Genomic DNA, 18,266 nt, shown 5'->3' with positions numbered 1-18,266 from the left:
TTGTGAAATCATGTTTTCAATAAATATATAAATTTTCAACTCATAAAGATGTCTATGAATTTAGTATTAAATCTTTGTGGAATAAATAGAATGTGTCCTTGCAAAACTGATGAATATTTGAATAACCCATAATGAGGAAGTAAAAAAATCGTTTGTCTATAATGGTTCATAACTCTATGAGTTTAGCAGTCAAAAAAATGTTTTTAATTAAGCCCTGAAAAATTCTTGCTACTCTACCACTCTACGACTCTACCAACAATGCCGGCCGACTGTTGGTGAAAATAATATACACATGAAATTTCACTATCAATATTGCAGTTTCAGCCTTTTTTTGTGTACGGACATTCTGTCGAAGGAAAATGTTGCTGAGCTTTAAATATTTTCTGTCATGTGTCATAACGTAAGATATATTGGCACGAAGTACGTTATTGAATTTCAATGTAAGTTTTAGCTATTGATAGCCAAAGTAAAAACCTAGATTGGTGGCTTGGCGAACGAGAAAATAAAAATTTGTACTTTTTTTTTCCTGGCTATTTTCGATTTATACTGTAAGAGATAGTTGTGTATTAGTTTACTGTTTTGATGACTAAATAGTAACACACATGCTGTGCTGTGCTAGCATGAGAATGGTTGGTTGGGTTACGTTATTAAGATACTTGAAAATTGTGTGAACTGTTAGGTTAGGTAAGCTACATTAAACATATTGTAAAATTACCTGAATTGATGGTTAAGATTTACCAGTTTATAACGTAGCATACTTAATCCAATGTAGCTAACCCTAACTAACCAATCATTCACACAATCTCTTAGTATTTGAGATTTAGGTAACCTTACCAAACTATCAATTTATAGTATATATTTAATATAAATAACATAACCTAACTACCTGTTCATACAATTTTAAACCTGAATTACAATAGTCTGTCACCTCCGTCCGTCCGTCCGTCCGTCCGTCCGTCCGTCCGTCCGTCCGTCCATCACATGACTGTTAGCCAATCGAATGGCCCGAAAAATTCCATGCATCCATTGGTCAGAGGCTTGATAACTTCACTCTTTTGCCGGAAGGATGAAATTATAACCTCAAAATCTGTGTAAGGGTTTTGTGTGTCATATTTTATTATATAAGTTTTTGAAATTAGTTTAATTCGTTAGATGCTTATGTGATTATGTTTTTAATTGGTAATTATTGGACGTTGCTGTTTTTTAGGACGGAAAGAAAACAAAATCGGAAAACATGGTTTTCACACAAAACACATGTCTCTAAATTTACCCTGAAGGGTTGGTTTCTTAATTCTGACTAGTTTGAGAAATATAATAGATTATAGCTTACATTACTACTTATACCACCATCGTACGTCGTGGCTTTGGAGAACAAAAAGCAAATTTAAATGGAAAATATGGTTTCAAGTATTAGAGATGTCCCTAAATATACCTTGAAAACATGGTTACTTTACTGGTTCGTAAAAAATAATAGTTTAAAGCATGCATTACAATATCTGTGTTTTTACACTGTCGCACCCTATCATTGTTTATCAGCGATCGTGCATCTCTTTGTTTAGCACAACTGTAGCCAACTGTGGAGAGTTGGGGGGGGGGGGGGGGGGAATTACTAAGAGACCTGAAATATGTCAAGGGAATTCTGTTTGAGGGTTTTGCTGTAGGCTACAACCTGAACATTACATTTATTAAGTTGTTTTTTTTTTTGTGTGTACAAGTTTGCACAAAGATATTGGACAATTCTTTTTCCACCCAGTTTTAATTATTTGAGCGAGTGATGAAACACAGCTATGAGATGTGCTGGATTCATTTATGCTCGAGAAGTGTAGTGCTAACTTCCTGAAAAGGGGAGGGGGACTAAAAAAATGCAGGGGGAATTTCCTTTTTTTATTTTTAGAAAAATCTATAAATACCACAACTGCTTATAAATTTAACCCCAAACCAAACAAAGAATTAATGCAAAGGGAAATAAAATGATACAGTTTTACTTACCAGTACTTCTACACTTGAACTCTGTGAAGCAAAATGTTTCAGATTTGTGAAATCCAGTTTTTATTTACTCTGAAGTGAACACCAATGTTATTTTGTGATCTATAACACAGACATTTAAGCTCTACATATTATGTTTGTTATTCAAAAACTTTATCATCCACAATCAAATTTACATTTTAGTCTAATTAAAAAATAAACAAAAAAGAACTTTTAATTTTTCTCATGGGAATAATTTTAATTTTTTAGTTTAATTATACCTGAACTTGATAAAACAAAAATTTGTTTGAAATGATTTGAGATAATTTTGTTCATTTGATGCACTGTTAAAATATGACACAGTCAAAGATGGCTTAAAAATGCTTAACTTTTCTATTTTTCTGCCTGTGTAAAGCCTAACTCTGTATAGTAAAGTGGCTGTACTACATTTTCATTTCTCCCCTGTAGGTTGACATGGAGCAAGAAGTGATAACCTTGTCGGACAGCGGAACTGAGGAAGTGTCGAGCACAAACACAAAGCTGCCCAGAAGGAAGAAGAGACGCATACGTTCCCTCCACATCAGCATGACGTTGGAAGACTCCTCGGATTCCAGGGAAGATGACGATGGAAGTGATGAAAGTTGTCATCAATCTAAAAAACTTAGGAAGAGAATATCCGTTGTCTACGACGACGAGAATGGCGAGGATGAGGTCGCAGACGGTGGCTCCGACGTGGAGGAAATGGAAAGCTCTCCCACGAGAAAGCAATCCAGAAAGAAGAAGGCCTCCTCGGACTCGGATGACGAGTACGTGCCGGAGAAACCGGCTGCCAAAAAGAGGAAGCTGGCAAGGGATGAAACGAAAGTTAAACCTCCACCGAAAGCAAAGGTGAAAGTGGTCAGAAAGCCTAAAACAGAGGGGAAACCTAAAACAGAAAGGAAACCTAGAACAGAAAGGAAGCCTAAAACAGAGAGGAAGCCTAAAACGGAGAAGAAGCCTAAAACAGCGACAAAGCCAAAGACCTTAGCCACAGTTCCCAGCGACTCGGTCGACCAAGATGACATCATCGAAGTACCGATCTCAAAAGATGTGAAGGCTAAGGTAGGTACTTTTACAAATCTGTACCTCGGAGGCACTTTTGGGCAAAGTACACTTTTAACTTTTAACCATAAACTTGACCATTGTTTGATTTTTTTTTTCTAGTGGCATATAACACCAAGACATGATATGTCAAAAATTCACATATTTTGAGTAGAAAATACGTAGTTGAATAAAATATTCAAACGGCTCTCATGAAAAATATGGTTTTTGTGAAATAGTGTCTTATGCCTCTGAGGTACAGAAATACACTGCAATATCCTATATTTTACGGTCCATTATAAAAAAAATATAATTATTTTATATATATTTATTTATTTAAAAAATGAGTATTCCATACGGTACATATTATACGATGAAGAAAATGTAATTAAAGGCAAAAAATTACCCTCTTAAGTTTGCCTCTTTCAGTATTAAAAAACTGAACTATAACAAACATGTTTTTTTTTGTATGAATTGTTTTCAGTGCTGCAGCCATAGAATACCTTTGTTTTCAGTAAACTGGAAATCGTGCATGAAGTGTGTGTGACATTGAGAACACAAGTGGTCATTGAAACAGTCATAAAGCACTCAAAACCAGGTAACCATTATTTGACTGCTGTAATGCCTGTCCTTGGAAGATTGTCCATATCCAGGGGGGCAAGTGGGTCACCTGCCCCCCCCCCCCCCCCTCTACCCCCTTCTGAAATGGGGGGGGGGAAAAAAAGAAGAAAGGTCCTGTAGTTACTAATTCTGGCAAAATAGTGTCGGGAAAATTATTTTATGAATATTATTTTTTCCTTTTGTTGTTATAGGCTCCATAGACCCTCCTTCCCCATGTAAGAGGTTGAAATCCAGAAAATTTCTTTCTCCCCTTTCCACACATTTAGGTTTTTCTGGTAAATTTAGTAAAATGCCCTTTTTTGGTTTTGAGCTAGATTGCACCCGTGTGCGTATCACTTGAACTGTATGTCCATTATTGGTCACAGTTTATTCTCTTCATGTCAGTAATGTGATCATGTATTTTGTGCTGCCAGCCAGTAAGTTTGTATTATGATAAAAGTAGGGGAAAAAAAACAGACTTCAATTTTATTTCTTCTTTGGTTTCATCTCTCAAGATGATATGCCAGTGCAGCTTGAATCGTCATGGTCGTATCTATAAGTTAGTCTTGTGTACGTTGTTTGAATATTCAAGCATGCAAGGAATATTCACTGTGCAGATCAATTATACACTATTCGGGAGCAGGGGAATAAATCAGTTTCTCTCTTCAAACGTTAATCATTGTGTACAGAGAAAAAATTAGTGCCTTAATTTTTCTCTTTGATTTCGCTCATCGCCAGTACAGCTTGCAGAAGTTCTTGAAATGTATCAGCTCATTCATTGTTTTTTTTTTAAATCTGGTTTTGGTATCTGGCGGATAAGGAACTTAAGATTTTTGCCAGGGCACAGAAGTGTTAACAGGTTAAAAGTGTTAACATTTTTAAGAGTAATTTTTGTAATTTTTTTTGGTATGGTAAATTACTTAAGTAGCAAGACATCTTGCACTAGTGAATATGGGTGCTTCCATATTTTTAGTTAATGTTCATTAGTAATGTTTTTCATGCATATTTATAAATATTTTTGTAATGTATCATATTATCATGGCCAGGTTGTTATAGAAATTTTTTGAACGTAGCAGATACTAATTAATATACTGAGAGCCTTTGTAAAATTCTGCCATATTTATTTTTTATATATTTCTTATAAATAATTATTTAATGAATGTTTACATATATAGTTTTTTTGGGAAACCTGTCTCACAGTCTGTTTTACTGCATTTGGTTTTAAAGTTTGTACAAAAAAAATCAGTCTGAAAATAATTTTTTTAAAAAACGTCATCAAGCATTTATGAACTGCTGCTTCAAAGAACCTACTTTTTTTGATAGTACAATATTTAAGTATGTAATTTTAAATAATATGTTTTCTTATGAATTTTACATGCACCCTAATATGAAGGGTTTAAATTTTTTTTGCACGAGTTAGGTAAATAATATTTTGCATGGGCAATATTGTGCGAAATAGACGCAAACCCGGGCCGTGTGTGTGAGTTGTCTCCTTTAGTTCTGGAGCGTAGAAAAGGGGACACAGCAAAGCTCTACAGACCGGACGGAGTGCGGCTGGCTTTGGGACGAGTTGGCAGGTTCCCCAAGGGCTCCCTGGGTGAGGTCCGCAGGTGGAGACCCACGCGAAGATGGACTGGGAGGAGGCGGAGTACCTCTCCGAGCTGCAGAGACTGGAGCCGTGGGTGGCGGCCAACGTGACGAGACTGTTCGACGAGGACAACACCATCCCCTTCATCGCGCGCTACCGCAAGGAGATGACCGGGGACATGACCCCGGAGAAGCTGCGGCAGGTCAAGGAGTCCTACGAGATGATCAGGTTAGGTTCGCGCCACTGAACTGCGAACATAGTGTGATATGTGCCTTGTCAAAACTGGCAGAAATCACTGAGCTGTCACTGGTAGTGACACTATTACCTGTGGTTTAGCTGAGCTGGTTAAATAGTCATATCACTTATTTCTCACCAAGGCAATGTGTGTTCCACCTGTGGTGGGGTGAAACATAGGTTTCCCCCCCAAGTGCTAAATATGTTGGATTTACCATGAGCTGGGTTTTTCTCAGGACACTTGTGTTAACCCTACTAATGCATCCCATTGCTGTTTCATGCCTCATCTGTTTCTGATGCTCTTATGCTGACGAGATTTTAAACCCTAAGTTGAGATTTTGAACTTTAAAGTTAATTTGTTTCAAAGATTTTAGTTCAAATTCCTTTTTCTGTATTTCATTTTGTGGATCCAGGAGCACAAGGTTGGCAACTAAGTGGTTCGTAATCCACTACGAACTCCGAGGTCCTGGTATTTCGATAATTGCTCTGCTTGAAAGTGGAGATGTGAGAGCCTGCCTCTGCTCGGAGTGTGCTGTGAGTGGACGGTGGTTGTGGCAGGACCGTGAAGCACAAGGCGGAGGTGACCTTGAACAGCATCGACAAGCTCGGCAAGCTGACGCCCGACGTGGAGCGCAGCCTGAGGTGCGCCCGCACGCTCAGCGAGATCGAGCACATTGTGAGTACCGAGGGCCCCGGGGGCAGTCGCGCTCCTTCCACTGCTCGCCCGAGTTACGGAGGAGCCATAGCATGATTGTAGCTCGAAAAAACATTAGCGTCATTTGTAGCTGGTGTTGTAATGAATCTCATTTTAGGTTGTCCATAGTATTGAAAGCTTGGGGAAAGTCAAAGAAGTTGGGGTGGTCAGGAAAAACCATTTAGAAACATTTCAAAGTGTTCAAATCATCAACATTGATAATGCTTGGATAGACAAATGCGTTGCCCCTGAACATTTTAACGCTGGTTGTGAGATAAAGTTTTAAGATCATAGCATTTCACCCCTTTTGCGTGTTACGCAGTTTCATGTGTTTAGTTTGTAAAATAAAATAATTAAAAAAAGAAATAAAGTAATAGAGATTTGGTTTTATTATTCAGAATATTGTGTATTGCGCAGATAAATTTATAATGTGGGATTTGAGTATTTAAAAGTTTTTGTCATAGAAAGTTGGGGGAACATTGTATTACAAAGTTGATTGGACATTTTGTCCCATGCTTCATTGTACAGGCCCAGTCTTGGTGTGAGATGTATCGGCAAAGTTTCAGTTCTGTTGTTTGTTACTAAAGTATGGTAATCATGAGTACGTTGTGCTTGATTGAGGCTTTGGCAATCCTTAGCTCTGTAGTGCCTAGTCGGTCTCACTTGGGGTTGGCTCAGGAACAGAGGCTACACACAACCATCTGTATGTGACGTGAGTCACCATCAAAGTGGGTGGAAGCTATCCAAGTCTGGAAATTAGGATATCCTGTTCTCCATGTGATGTTATGGTACTAACCATGTCCTTTTTGAATTTTCTTTTTTTTATTTTGAAGCTGGAGTCATAATGCCACGATGAATATGACAAGTCATGCCCGGCACACTTATTAGCCAATTAAATACAATGTCACAGTAACATCAACATGACAAAATATGCCCTGTAACAGTCCGCAAGTAGATTTTATTTCTAATTTTGTGTCGTGACACACAACGGAAAACAAAATAGAAACATTGTTGAACTAAACATAAAAAATATTTACCTAGGTACTTCGTAAATCTTTATGCTGAAAAATGAAATTGAATAATTATGTTTGGGTACACTTTCACATTTGTAGTGTGCCTTCACCTGTTTATTACATTTTTTTTTATTTGCAGCATAGCTAACAGGGAAATTATTTTCTGTCACTTATCTACATATATGTAGCTTGCTTACTTTTATCTAAAATAAACCTTATCTCACTTATTGCAATAGATGACTAAATGTTATATTGTTATGCATTTCAACTGTCACCAGAAAATAGATGGGCCTACACTGTTTTGGCCTACACTGTTTTTAATGCATTCTATACTGCATTTTATGTATGCATTTGGCTTGGGTAGACTTACAAACAACTATAATTGGAGTTGGTTGTATTAATGTTGTCATGGTATTGTAATCCTACTCTGTTAACTCTGTTGTGGTGGAACGCTGTACAATGCCTAATCATGTTTGTCGTGTTATGTTCATCGTGGCATTGTGACTCCAGCTTAAGAGTTTGAAAAAAGTTTTTTTCTGGAATTGTGTTTCTACATTTATACAACACTGAAGCTGCAGCTTAAGAGTGGATGGTAATTACCTAATTACTTGGTCGGAATATTTATTCAACTATTTTGGCATATAGAATATCTTACCGACACAGCTATAATCTGATTTTAATCAATGGGTTTCATCCTGCAAAATCTGGGAGGGAACAATTTATTTCTTCATAGAGGCAACTACGTCATAATTGTTACGCTAGTACACCAATGGTGATTTCAGTAATCTTAAAAGTTATTTACAATGTAGTTATACCCTGTCAAGCAGTGAAACGTGCTTATCGCAAATTCAGTGCTGTAAGTTGTGGCAAAATATGCAATGATATTACAAGTTGTTTGGAAACAGTCCCAAACACAACACAACTTGTATGAGAACAGTGAGCTGGGAACTCTTTGGTGTTGACTGAGGGTTTCTTGAATGCCAGGCCATGCGAGAGTATTTCTTGAATGCCAGGCCACGTGGGAGGGTTTCTTGAATGCCTGGTCACGCGAGAGTGTTTCTTGAATCTCAGGCCACGTGGGAGAAAGTTTCTTGAATGCCCGGCCAAGCGAGAGTGTTTCTTGAATGCCAGGCCACGTGGGAGAAAGTTTCTTGAATGCCCGGCCAAGCGAGAGTGTTTCTTGAATGCCGGATCACGCGAATGTTTCTTGAATGCCTGGTCACGCGAGAGTGTTTTTTGAATGCCAGGCCACGGGAGAGAGTGTTCGGGGAGCGTGACGCAGTGGGTGTTCCGCAGAACGCGCCCTTCAAGGTGGGCGGGAAGCGCTCGCTGGCGGAGCGGGCCAGGGAGCTGGGGCTGGGCCCCACGGCTGACGCGGTGCTGGCGGGCGAGGACTTCGTGAACCTGCACGGCCTCGTGCGGCCCGGCGAGAAGGGGCTGGGCTCCCCGGAGGAGGTGCGCCAGGGCGTGCAGCACATCATAGCCGACGTCATCAGCAAGGACAAGCTGGTGCTGGAGCAGGTGCGACGTCTGTGAGTATGCTGCCCTTCCACTTCATGGCGGGTGACCGACCAGGAGGTACATGCTTTTCAAACCAAACTTATTATTTGTTTCCCTCCCGACTCACTCCGTGGTGCGCAGTTGTGGTCTCAGGGAGGAGTCTCCCCTATCGTATCTGTGTCTTGGGAGATATATATATGTATAGATATAACAGTAAGTCACTTACAGCCTCTGCCCCGGTGCTTGACTTTGGCTGCACATGCGCCAACTCCGTCCTTGTTGTGCCACACACACTCACTTAGCACGGATTCATTCTGTACACGTCTGTACACTCCACCGCGCACCGTTTTGGGTGGCGCCGTGAGCGCTGTCATAACTACTAATTTAACTACCAAAATATTTTAGAAACAACTGATATTTATTTTCCTTTAAACAACATACAAAGCTAATGTTTGATTTTTAACAGATGTAACCGATCCGGACACACCAGGTCGGCCACAACCACTAAGCGGACATATCACCCTTATACACTTCACTAGTGAAACACTAGTTCGGCAAGCACTGTAAGTGTGAGTTAAAGACGTAATGGGGCTGACCCTAACGAACAGACTTAATACAAGAGGTACCAAAATATATATTTTATTTTATAATAATTCAGAACAGTATCATCACAAATAACAAATGTATAAGATATTTATATAGTGGAAACAGATACATTCATATAAAACAAATTTATGTTAAACGCCCATGTCAATATGAATTGCGCTATAAATACGGGCGCACAGTCACATACGAATTACAAATGCAACACACATATATGTCTGCACAATCTGACTTACTTCCTCTAGACCCTTGCCTTAATAACGTTAGTAATACGATAAGTTAAGCGCATATACAAATCAACGCACTTGTACAAACAGTACATGCCTTAAACGCATACTTATGTACGCCATTCAAGTGTTTGGTAGCTAAGTAAATTATCATGAACAAATATAAATATACCCGTATAAATATCTGTAATTAAGAACTCTTAATACACAACACGAATAAAACAGAATGCATCTCCTACTAAAGTTAGATGAGCCTAACAGCCCCTAGCAAATTTAAGAACGTAAGGAGGTACTACACCCGAAATTACAATAGAAACACCGGACATGTGTAGCACAAAGACCGTCAAAGACAGACACCGAAAAACGGAAAGTCCAAGTACAATCTCAAAATAAAACACCTAATGAAAACGCGCCCGAAGAAACCCGCAAATCCCGAACACAGACCACTTGCTGTGTTTGCAAAAGGAAACAGGCGCAGCAAATAAAGCGCAGCTAATAAGGACGCGGCTCTATGTTCCAACATAGTAACGGCTTACAACCACTGCCATACGGGCGATCAAGGAGCCGACGGGCATAGTAACGGTGTCAGAACGAGCTCGTAGTGCACATGTCGGTGGACAGCCTTGCTCAGAGGAAGCGATGACTGCAAGGAATAGCCTCAGGCCAGGGGCTTAAATACCAGCAAAAACTAAGCCGATAGGGGCGCTAAAATCGCGGTACACAGGGGAAAGGAGGAGAAAAGAGGGGAAGGAGGGGCGGCATAGCTGGACTAGAGGTGGGGCGGGCAAGTTTAAGAAGGGGAGGGCGGGGAAAGTATTGGCGGGCCGCCGGGGCTTGCTGAAATTGGCTACAACTCCCCCCTCCCTAAGCTCCTCAAGCCTGCGGGGAACGTCAGTGCAAAAAGATTCGGCAACGTCCAGTCTCTGTGCAATCATTAATCTTGAAGCGTGACTGGTAAGACTACGTCGCATTTTCTCACATCATCTAAGTTTTAAGTTGTATTGAGCTTGACCCAATTCAGCATGGATAAACGTTCACAGTAGCAGGGTCAGTCATAACACATATCAGGCACAGGTACCAAAATCATCTCATGGGGGCGCCAAGGAGTGGCTAACCATCCCACCGGTACCCCTCTTGAGGCCTGCAAGAAAAGGCACAGAAAACGATCGCTGACCCAAATCAAACGCCTCCAGACATCCACCAGACTCGGGAAGTCGGAGAAACGCAGAAAGCCAGAATCTAGTTAATCTTGCATCCACTCACGCCACCCATTCCGGGGTGGACCGATGTGTTGATCTCGACGAGAAATCCATCCCGCAGGCGAGGTACACTCTAGCAGGAGGGAGAAGAACGGGATCAAACAGACGTCTCTGTCACTGTCCCGACGAGGCGATCCCACGAAGATTAGCCCCGGCGTGAATGCGCCAGGAAAGGACGAAGAAGAATACAAGGGCGGGCGCGACCAGGCTAAAACAGGTAACAGAGGTGGGGGGGAGCCGCACAGCACCGAACAAACATGGAGAGAACACTCTTATACCTACATATACAAAAAAAGGGCTCCTAAACTGCTTTATTGCCATAGAAGGGCTTTATCTGCTCCACATGGGCCTTGCGAGATTTTCTAGGATTTTTACAATCATTAAGCAGAACAGTGTTCTTACCAAGAAAACGATCTATAACAAAAGGACCTGCATAAGGGGGCATAAGCTTAACATTGAGCTGCGAAGCTAAACTAGGCAATTTGAAACTCCTAACTAAAACAAGATCACCTACTTGATAAGCATGGTCACTCCTATTCTTATTATAAGCCTGGGCAACATCTAGGCGTGCCTTGGTAAGGTTGCAAGAAACAGAATCTAAAACGTCTTCCAGCTCCCTGGCATCCAAGTTAGAATCTATGGGAGGAAGACCCCATTGGTTAAGGAGAGGGTGGGACACCTCCCTGCCCAGGAATGGAACGCAGGGAGGGAACCCAGTAGCAGAATGAGGAGTGGAATTGAGCCCTATATTAAGGAATGGGATGTCGGTGTCCTACAAGGTTTGATCATGTCGATAAAAAGAAATAAGAATACTTTTGATCACTTTGTTTACCCGTTCAACCATATTCCCTTGCGGGAAGTATGGAGAGCTATAAATAGGTTTAATGGCCCACTGGAAAGCAAAGTCTTTATAAATAGCGGACTGAAAGTAAGGCGCGTTGTCTGAAACTATCAAATTTGGAGGTCCAAAAAATTTAAAAACGTAATCTGCTAAAGATCTTACTATGGTTTCAGCCTTCATGTTACGCATAGGTAGCAGGATAACAAATTTGGTAAAGATATCAATAACTACTAAAAGGCACACATTGCCCTTCTTTGACCGTGTCAGTGGCCCAAAGATATCGACATGAATGCAATGCCATGGAGCCTTAGGTGGGTCAGCCGCATACAAACCCTTCTTAGTATTGTGGGGGGGCTTAGAGAGTTGACAATCGATACAGGTTTTCACAAACTCTCGTGTATCCTGGCGCATCTCGGGCCAAAAAAAATGAGAAGAAATACGTTGAAGTGTTTTATCAATCCCTAGGTGACAACCTATAAGAGAAGTGTGAAAATACTGCAGGATCATAGGGCGCAGGACCTTAGGTACCACCGCCCTTCGTGCCCTACCATTTTTACCTGTATGATATATCAATCCATTTTCAACTATAAATTCATTTGTTTTCTTAGCCTTAATATCACGTATTAATTCCTTACAAAATAAGTCATCTTGTTGATACTGGCGGATATTTATATAGGATTCTGGAAAAAGTCTAAAAGCGTTAATGCTATTCACATTATCTGTTTCTGAGATTGTATTTATATTGAACTCGTCAGGGTTGAACATACGAGAAAGGGTGTCTGCAACAATATTCTGATTACCGGGAAGGTGATGTATTACAAACCTAAATCGTGATAACCTCAGAATCCATCTACCTAACTTGCCTAACTGCTGCGGATGGTTAAATAACCAGCTTAGGGCCTGATTATCCGTGAATAAATCGAACTCCCGGTTATCCAGGTATGACTCGAATTTTTCCAAGGCGAATAGGCACGCTAGGGCTTCTTTCTCATATACCCCTAAACGGCGCTCTGATTCTGATAGGGTCTTACTCGCATAGCAAATAGGTCGCATTTTATTCCCTTCCAAGTGTCCTAATACAGCGCCCATAGCTATACTTGAGGCATCCACATGTACGGCAAATCTCTTGTCAAAATCTGGAAGGATCAAGACTGGAGGAGAGCTGATGGCCTTTTTTAATTTATTAAAGGCTTCTTCTTGTGCCTGTTCCCACTTAAACGTTACCTTTTTCTTACGTAACTCGTTTAAGGGAGCGGAAATGGTGGCATAGTTAGGAATGAACCGAGCGAAATATCCTATCAAACCAAGGAAGCGTTGAATCCCCTTAACATTTATAGGCCTATGAAATTGTGTTATTGGGGCAATCTTTTCTGGGTTCATAAGCAATTGTCCCTGATGAATAACGTACCCCAAAAAGGTGACTGACGTCTTACCCCACTCCACCTTCTTGGGATTAATGGTCAACTTAGCTCTCCGCAAACGATCTAGGACCTCGGTCACGTGAGTAATGTGTTCCTGCATCGAATTGCTATATATTATTATATCATCAATGTAGTTAAACACAAATTTATACTTGATATCGGCTAATATATGATCTAAGACTCTGCTCATGGCCTGAGACCCAAATGTTACCCCCATGGGTATCCTATTGAACTCATAATGTCCAAAGGGGGTCGAGAACGCTGTATACTTTCTACAAGCGGGGTAACAGAAGCTGATGAAAACTATTATTAAGGTCAATGATGGAAAATATTTTGGCTTTACCCAAATGTTGCAGTGCACATTCTACTGTCGGAAGGGGATATACGTCGTTGTAAATAATTTTTTTATTTAATGGGATATAATTGTGAGCCAAACGCCAACTAATCCCGTCTTTTTTACGCACTAAAAATGTGGGCGAGCTGAAATCTGAATTTGATGCTGTAATTACTTTAGCCTTAAGGAGGTTTTCAATAATCTCACGCATAGCCTGGAGCTTTGGGGGTGAGGCCTGGTATGCCTTACTCCGCACCGGGACTTCATCCATAAGGTAGAATCGATACGGTAACACGTCACATTTGCCTATATTCTTGGTAATGACGTCAGGATAACGCGAAACCACTTCTTCGAGAGAACAAGCGGGTACATGATTGTGTACCTCCGGGCAAACAAATATAGTTTCGCAATCCTGTTTAAATTGTAAGGGAATTTTACAAGTTTGAGCAAAATAAAAAAAAAGTTCATGTTTGTTTATATCCAATACGGCTCTCGTATGACTTAAGAAATCCAAGCCTAAAACGAAGTCGGGATTTATCCCGGGGACCACAGCAAAACACCACGACCACGAAAAGTGTTTGATTTTAAAGTGCAAGATTACGGACTCTTCCGAAGATATGCAATTACCATTAGCAACGCATATGGTTGTAGGTTGTCGCACAAATGACGTGGAGTTTATTAATTTTGGAAATAAAGCCTTTAGACTATTCAAAAAATTTAAACTTATGGCGGAGCACGTGGCACCAGTGTCAACCAGGGCCGGGAAATACTTATTCTGAATTTGGACTTGAAGGAAATGTAAATAGATTTTATTTTGAAAAGAGGCTTTGCGGAGAAAACGACGGCGGCGACCTCTTTTGCGCCCCGTCAAGGCCGGTTTTCCGGACACAAAGCCCTGTAGTGTCCTGGTTGTTTACATTTAAAACACGTGCGGTTGTTTATTTCTACCCTGGGAGCCGAACAGTTAACAACTGCATGACCAAACTGCATGCAGTTGGCACATCTACGGTGTACAAACTCTAGGTCGGGTTGCCCGCCCTGCCGCGCCACCTCAGCGGTGACGCAGCGCGCGCCGGAGTCAGCTTCGGGCGCCCTTACCCTAGCCGCGGCGCGCGGCTCGCGATGATCGCTCATGACACACCGCTCCGGGGTCGTAGTTACAGTATGCCGCAGGGTTTTATCGTGGTACATAGACGTAGCCGCAGCCTTGGCTTTACGGTCACTATTGATAAGCTGGGCGTTCCCGCCGATTGAAGCAGACTGGTAAAACCTTTGCCGAGCATTAATCCGTGTGTCCACGTCGTTTGCCCACTTACGTAAAGTTTCATACGTAATCGGCAGAGGTAACATACTTGCCAAGCTAATGGCTTCAGGCCACACATTCCCCAAGATAAGTTCGACGAGTTCTTTTTCGTCGTATCTTAAATCTAACACCTGTGCGTACGATAGTACACTGTCAACGTATTGTGAAACTGTCTCGTTGGACAGTTGAAGGCGCAAGACATAATCTCGCTTACAATGTTCAACTACCAGGGGTGGACACACAAATTGAAGAACAGCGGCTTTAAAAGCTGCATACGATTCCTTCTTAACAATTGTATCTGTTAACGCACTGACGTAAACACCAGTGCATTTCGACAATAGGGCCTTAAGGAATGAGTCATGCGGAATAAGCTGTAACTTATGTAACCTATCCGCTTGTAAGAAAAAGTCTAAAACTTGTTTAGGGTCACTAGACTCTAGTGTGGGCACATTCTTAAGAACGGACAGGAATAACTTGTGTGAAAAAGGGTCTGAAGTGACACTTACTTCAATATCAGTAGGTCTAGGATTTCCGACTTGGATGCCAGGAGTGTCCGCCAGGGAGTCTCGGATATGCGTAATCAAACGTGAACGTAAGTCGGCCACGGTTTCGGCGGGGTCTGTAGGCAGCCCATTTTCTTCTAGATACTGGATTAGGTCTGGTTTATGCAATCGATAGACCCATCCAGTACCCTCGCCACGCCCGGAAGTTGCCATGGAACAAAAAACAGAACACACACTGTAAGAGCTGCCCTAGCAGAGTTGCGCAGTAATTGTAACCGATCCGGACACACCAGGTCGGCCACAACCACTAAGCGGACATATCACCCTTATACACTTCACTAGTGAAACACTAGTTCGGCAAGCACTGTAAGTGTGAGTTAAAGACGTAATGGGGCTGACCCTAACGAACAGACTTAATACAAGAGGTACCAAAATATATATTTTATTTTATAATAATTCAGAACAGTATCATCACAAATAACAAATGTATAAGATATTTATATAGTGGAAACAGATACATTCATATAAAACAAATTTATGTTAAACGCCCATGTCAATATGAATTGCGCTATAAATACAGGCGCACAGTCACATACGAATTACAAATGCAACACACATATATGTCTGCACAATCTGACTTACTTCCTCTAGACCCTTGCCTTAATAACGTTAGTAATACGATAAGTTAAGCGCATATACAAATCAACGCACTTGTACAAACAGTACATGCCTTAAACGCATACTTATGTACGCCATTCAAATGTTTGGTAGCTAAGTAAATTATCATGAACAAATATAAATATACCCGTATAAATATCTGTAATTAAGAACTCTTAATACACAACACGAATAAAACAGAATGCATCTCCTACTAAAGTTAGATGAGCCTAACAGCCCCTAGCAAATTTAAGAACGTAAGGAGGTACTACACCCGAAATTACAATAGAAACACCGGACATGTGTAGCACAAAGACCGTCAAAGACAGACACCGAAAAACGGAAAGTCCAAGTACAATCTCAAAATAAAACACCTAATGAAAACGCGCCCGAAGAAACCCGCAAATCCCGAACACAGACCACTTGCTGTGTTTGCAAAAGGAAACAGGCGCAGCAAATAAAGCGCAGCTAATAAGGACGCGGCTCTATGTTCCAACATAGTAACGGCTTACAACCACTGCCATACGGGCGATCAAGGAGCCGACGGGCATAGTAACGGTGTCAGAACGAGCTCGTAGTGCACATGTCGGTGGACAGCCTTGCTCAGAGGAAGCGATGACTGCAAGGAATAGCCTCAGGCCAGGGGCTTAAATACCAGCAAAAACTAAGCCGATAGGGGCGCTAAAATCGCGGTACACAGGGGAAAGGAGGAGAAAAGAGGGGAAGGAGGGGCGGCATAGCTGGACTAGAGGTGGGGCGGGCAAGTTTAAGAAGGGGAGGGCGGGGAAAGTATTGGCGGGCCGCCGGGGCTTGCTGAAATTGGCTACAACATGGTAAAATACATTGCAACACACAACCATAACTTCCAACTTGCAATGACTTGGTTGAACAGAATTGTTATGGTTTAAAAGATCTCGTCTTAACTTTTATTTTCATTTTTATTTATTCGTTTCTCTCTCATTTATATATATTTTCAGATGTGTAAAATATTTCTTTCGTTAGAAGTGTTTGCTAATTGATCTAAATTTTATCCCATAATATTCACACTATCAGCTTATAATCAGATGTCTGTGTTTACACACACATGAAATGATTAAATGTAGATAGATGCTTTAGATTTGTTTTAGCTTAGACATAACTATCTGTTTAGCAGAGTAATGCCTTCCCTAATTACTGTGTTCGCGGAAGAAACATTAACACTTAATGTATATAATGAATGATTTTGTAATGTTTACTGTGAAAGAGTGAGAAGCATAAATCTCACTACCGACTTTACGCTTTCATAATTAATAATTAGTTATGTATTTTTTTCATTAAAGCTAAAGTGGTCTTAGTTCGGTCCTCAACATTCAGCCGGGCAGTGGTACGAGTGACTTGTGAGCTGTGTTTTGGGCGGAAAATAAAATAACGGTCGACGGCTGTTCGGCGAACAGTTTCGAAATTCATGAAACTGTTAACGAAATATACGGAATATTATGTCGCAGAGTGTAGTTAAAATTGCAGCGCAGATTTTGGAGCTTTACCGAGTAAAATATTTAGTATAGACCTGCTGGCAGTAACTTCCCATTTACCCATTATACTGGAGGAACGTTTTCGTTGCAAGTGACTATGACTTTAGCATGCTTTAAAAAAACTGTTTCGCTCACCGAAGAGTTAAGAGTGGATAATTTTTGCGTTCTGCGAAATTTCTGATTACCAAAAATCTTAGTAAATTTTTAGGTAGGGAATTATTGTGGAAATAAATATTGTTTATAAATAAGTTTACATAATTTTTTTAAGGAATTTTATTTGTTAACGTGATGGTATTTTTTATTAAATTTTGAATTTAATAATTTTTAGATTGTTTGGCTATAGCGGTCCGCTTTTTTTTTTTTTTTTTAAAAAAGCCAGTAAGTGTAAAAGTAAATATTGTAATATTTGTTATTTTTATGTTGCTATATTTTAATTTTAATGTACGCTTTTGTATAATTTTATTAATGAGTGCCAATTATTATTATAGGATTTTTGGTAACAGCCATTTTTCACAAAGTAATTGATATAACTTTGTTCTGAGTTAGCTGGTTAATAAATCTGTCCATTTTTCAACTGAAGTCAGTGAATATTATGTATTGGGTTAGTAATGTTTACCTTTTCAGTCGTTTCCACGCAGTGCTCCAGTTTTGGTATTTGCAAAATTGTAGATTTATTTAAGACCATCGCTCAGGAGGGTTGGAATTGTTTTTTTTTTTGTGTTTTATGTTAACGCGCTTAGTGCGCGAATCGCTTGAGTTTTGCGACTCCTGGCAGAGAGCGAAGAAGTTGTGCTCGCCTGCGGGTCAAATACTGTACTGGTTTGACATGCAGGTGGAGGCCACACTTTGCTTGATTAAAAAACTAAATAAAATCATTATTTACACTCATAATAAAAACTCTGCTGTAATAAATTAATTATCATTGAGCTATTC

The 18,266-nt window shown here is 40.4% G+C and overlaps 1 protein-coding gene across 1 annotated transcript in view; it reads left to right on the top strand.

The window, feature by feature from the left end:
* The first annotated feature begins 244 nt into the window (after positions 1 to 244).
* LOC134531292 (S1 RNA-binding domain-containing protein 1) overlaps positions 245 to 18,266 on the top strand; it is a 55,203-nt gene continuing 37,181 nt past the window's right edge. Inside the window, exons 1-5 of the mRNA XM_063366989.1 lie at positions 245 to 440; positions 2,434 to 3,066; positions 5,256 to 5,461; positions 6,026 to 6,143; positions 8,471 to 8,706. Coding sequence (XP_063223059.1) covers positions 2,440 to 3,066; positions 5,256 to 5,461; positions 6,026 to 6,143; positions 8,471 to 8,706 — 1,187 coding nt within the window. The 5' untranslated portion in view covers positions 245 to 440; positions 2,434 to 2,439. The remainder of the gene's footprint in view (positions 441 to 2,433; positions 3,067 to 5,255; positions 5,462 to 6,025; positions 6,144 to 8,470; positions 8,707 to 18,266) is intronic.

This window comes from Bacillus rossius, chromosome 1, assembly GCF_032445375.1.
Source record: "Bacillus rossius redtenbacheri isolate Brsri chromosome 1, Brsri_v3, whole genome shotgun sequence".
NCBI lineage: Eukaryota > Metazoa > Arthropoda > Insecta > Phasmatodea > Bacillidae > Bacillus > Bacillus rossius.
This window is presented reverse-complemented; position numbering and strand designations above follow the sequence as displayed.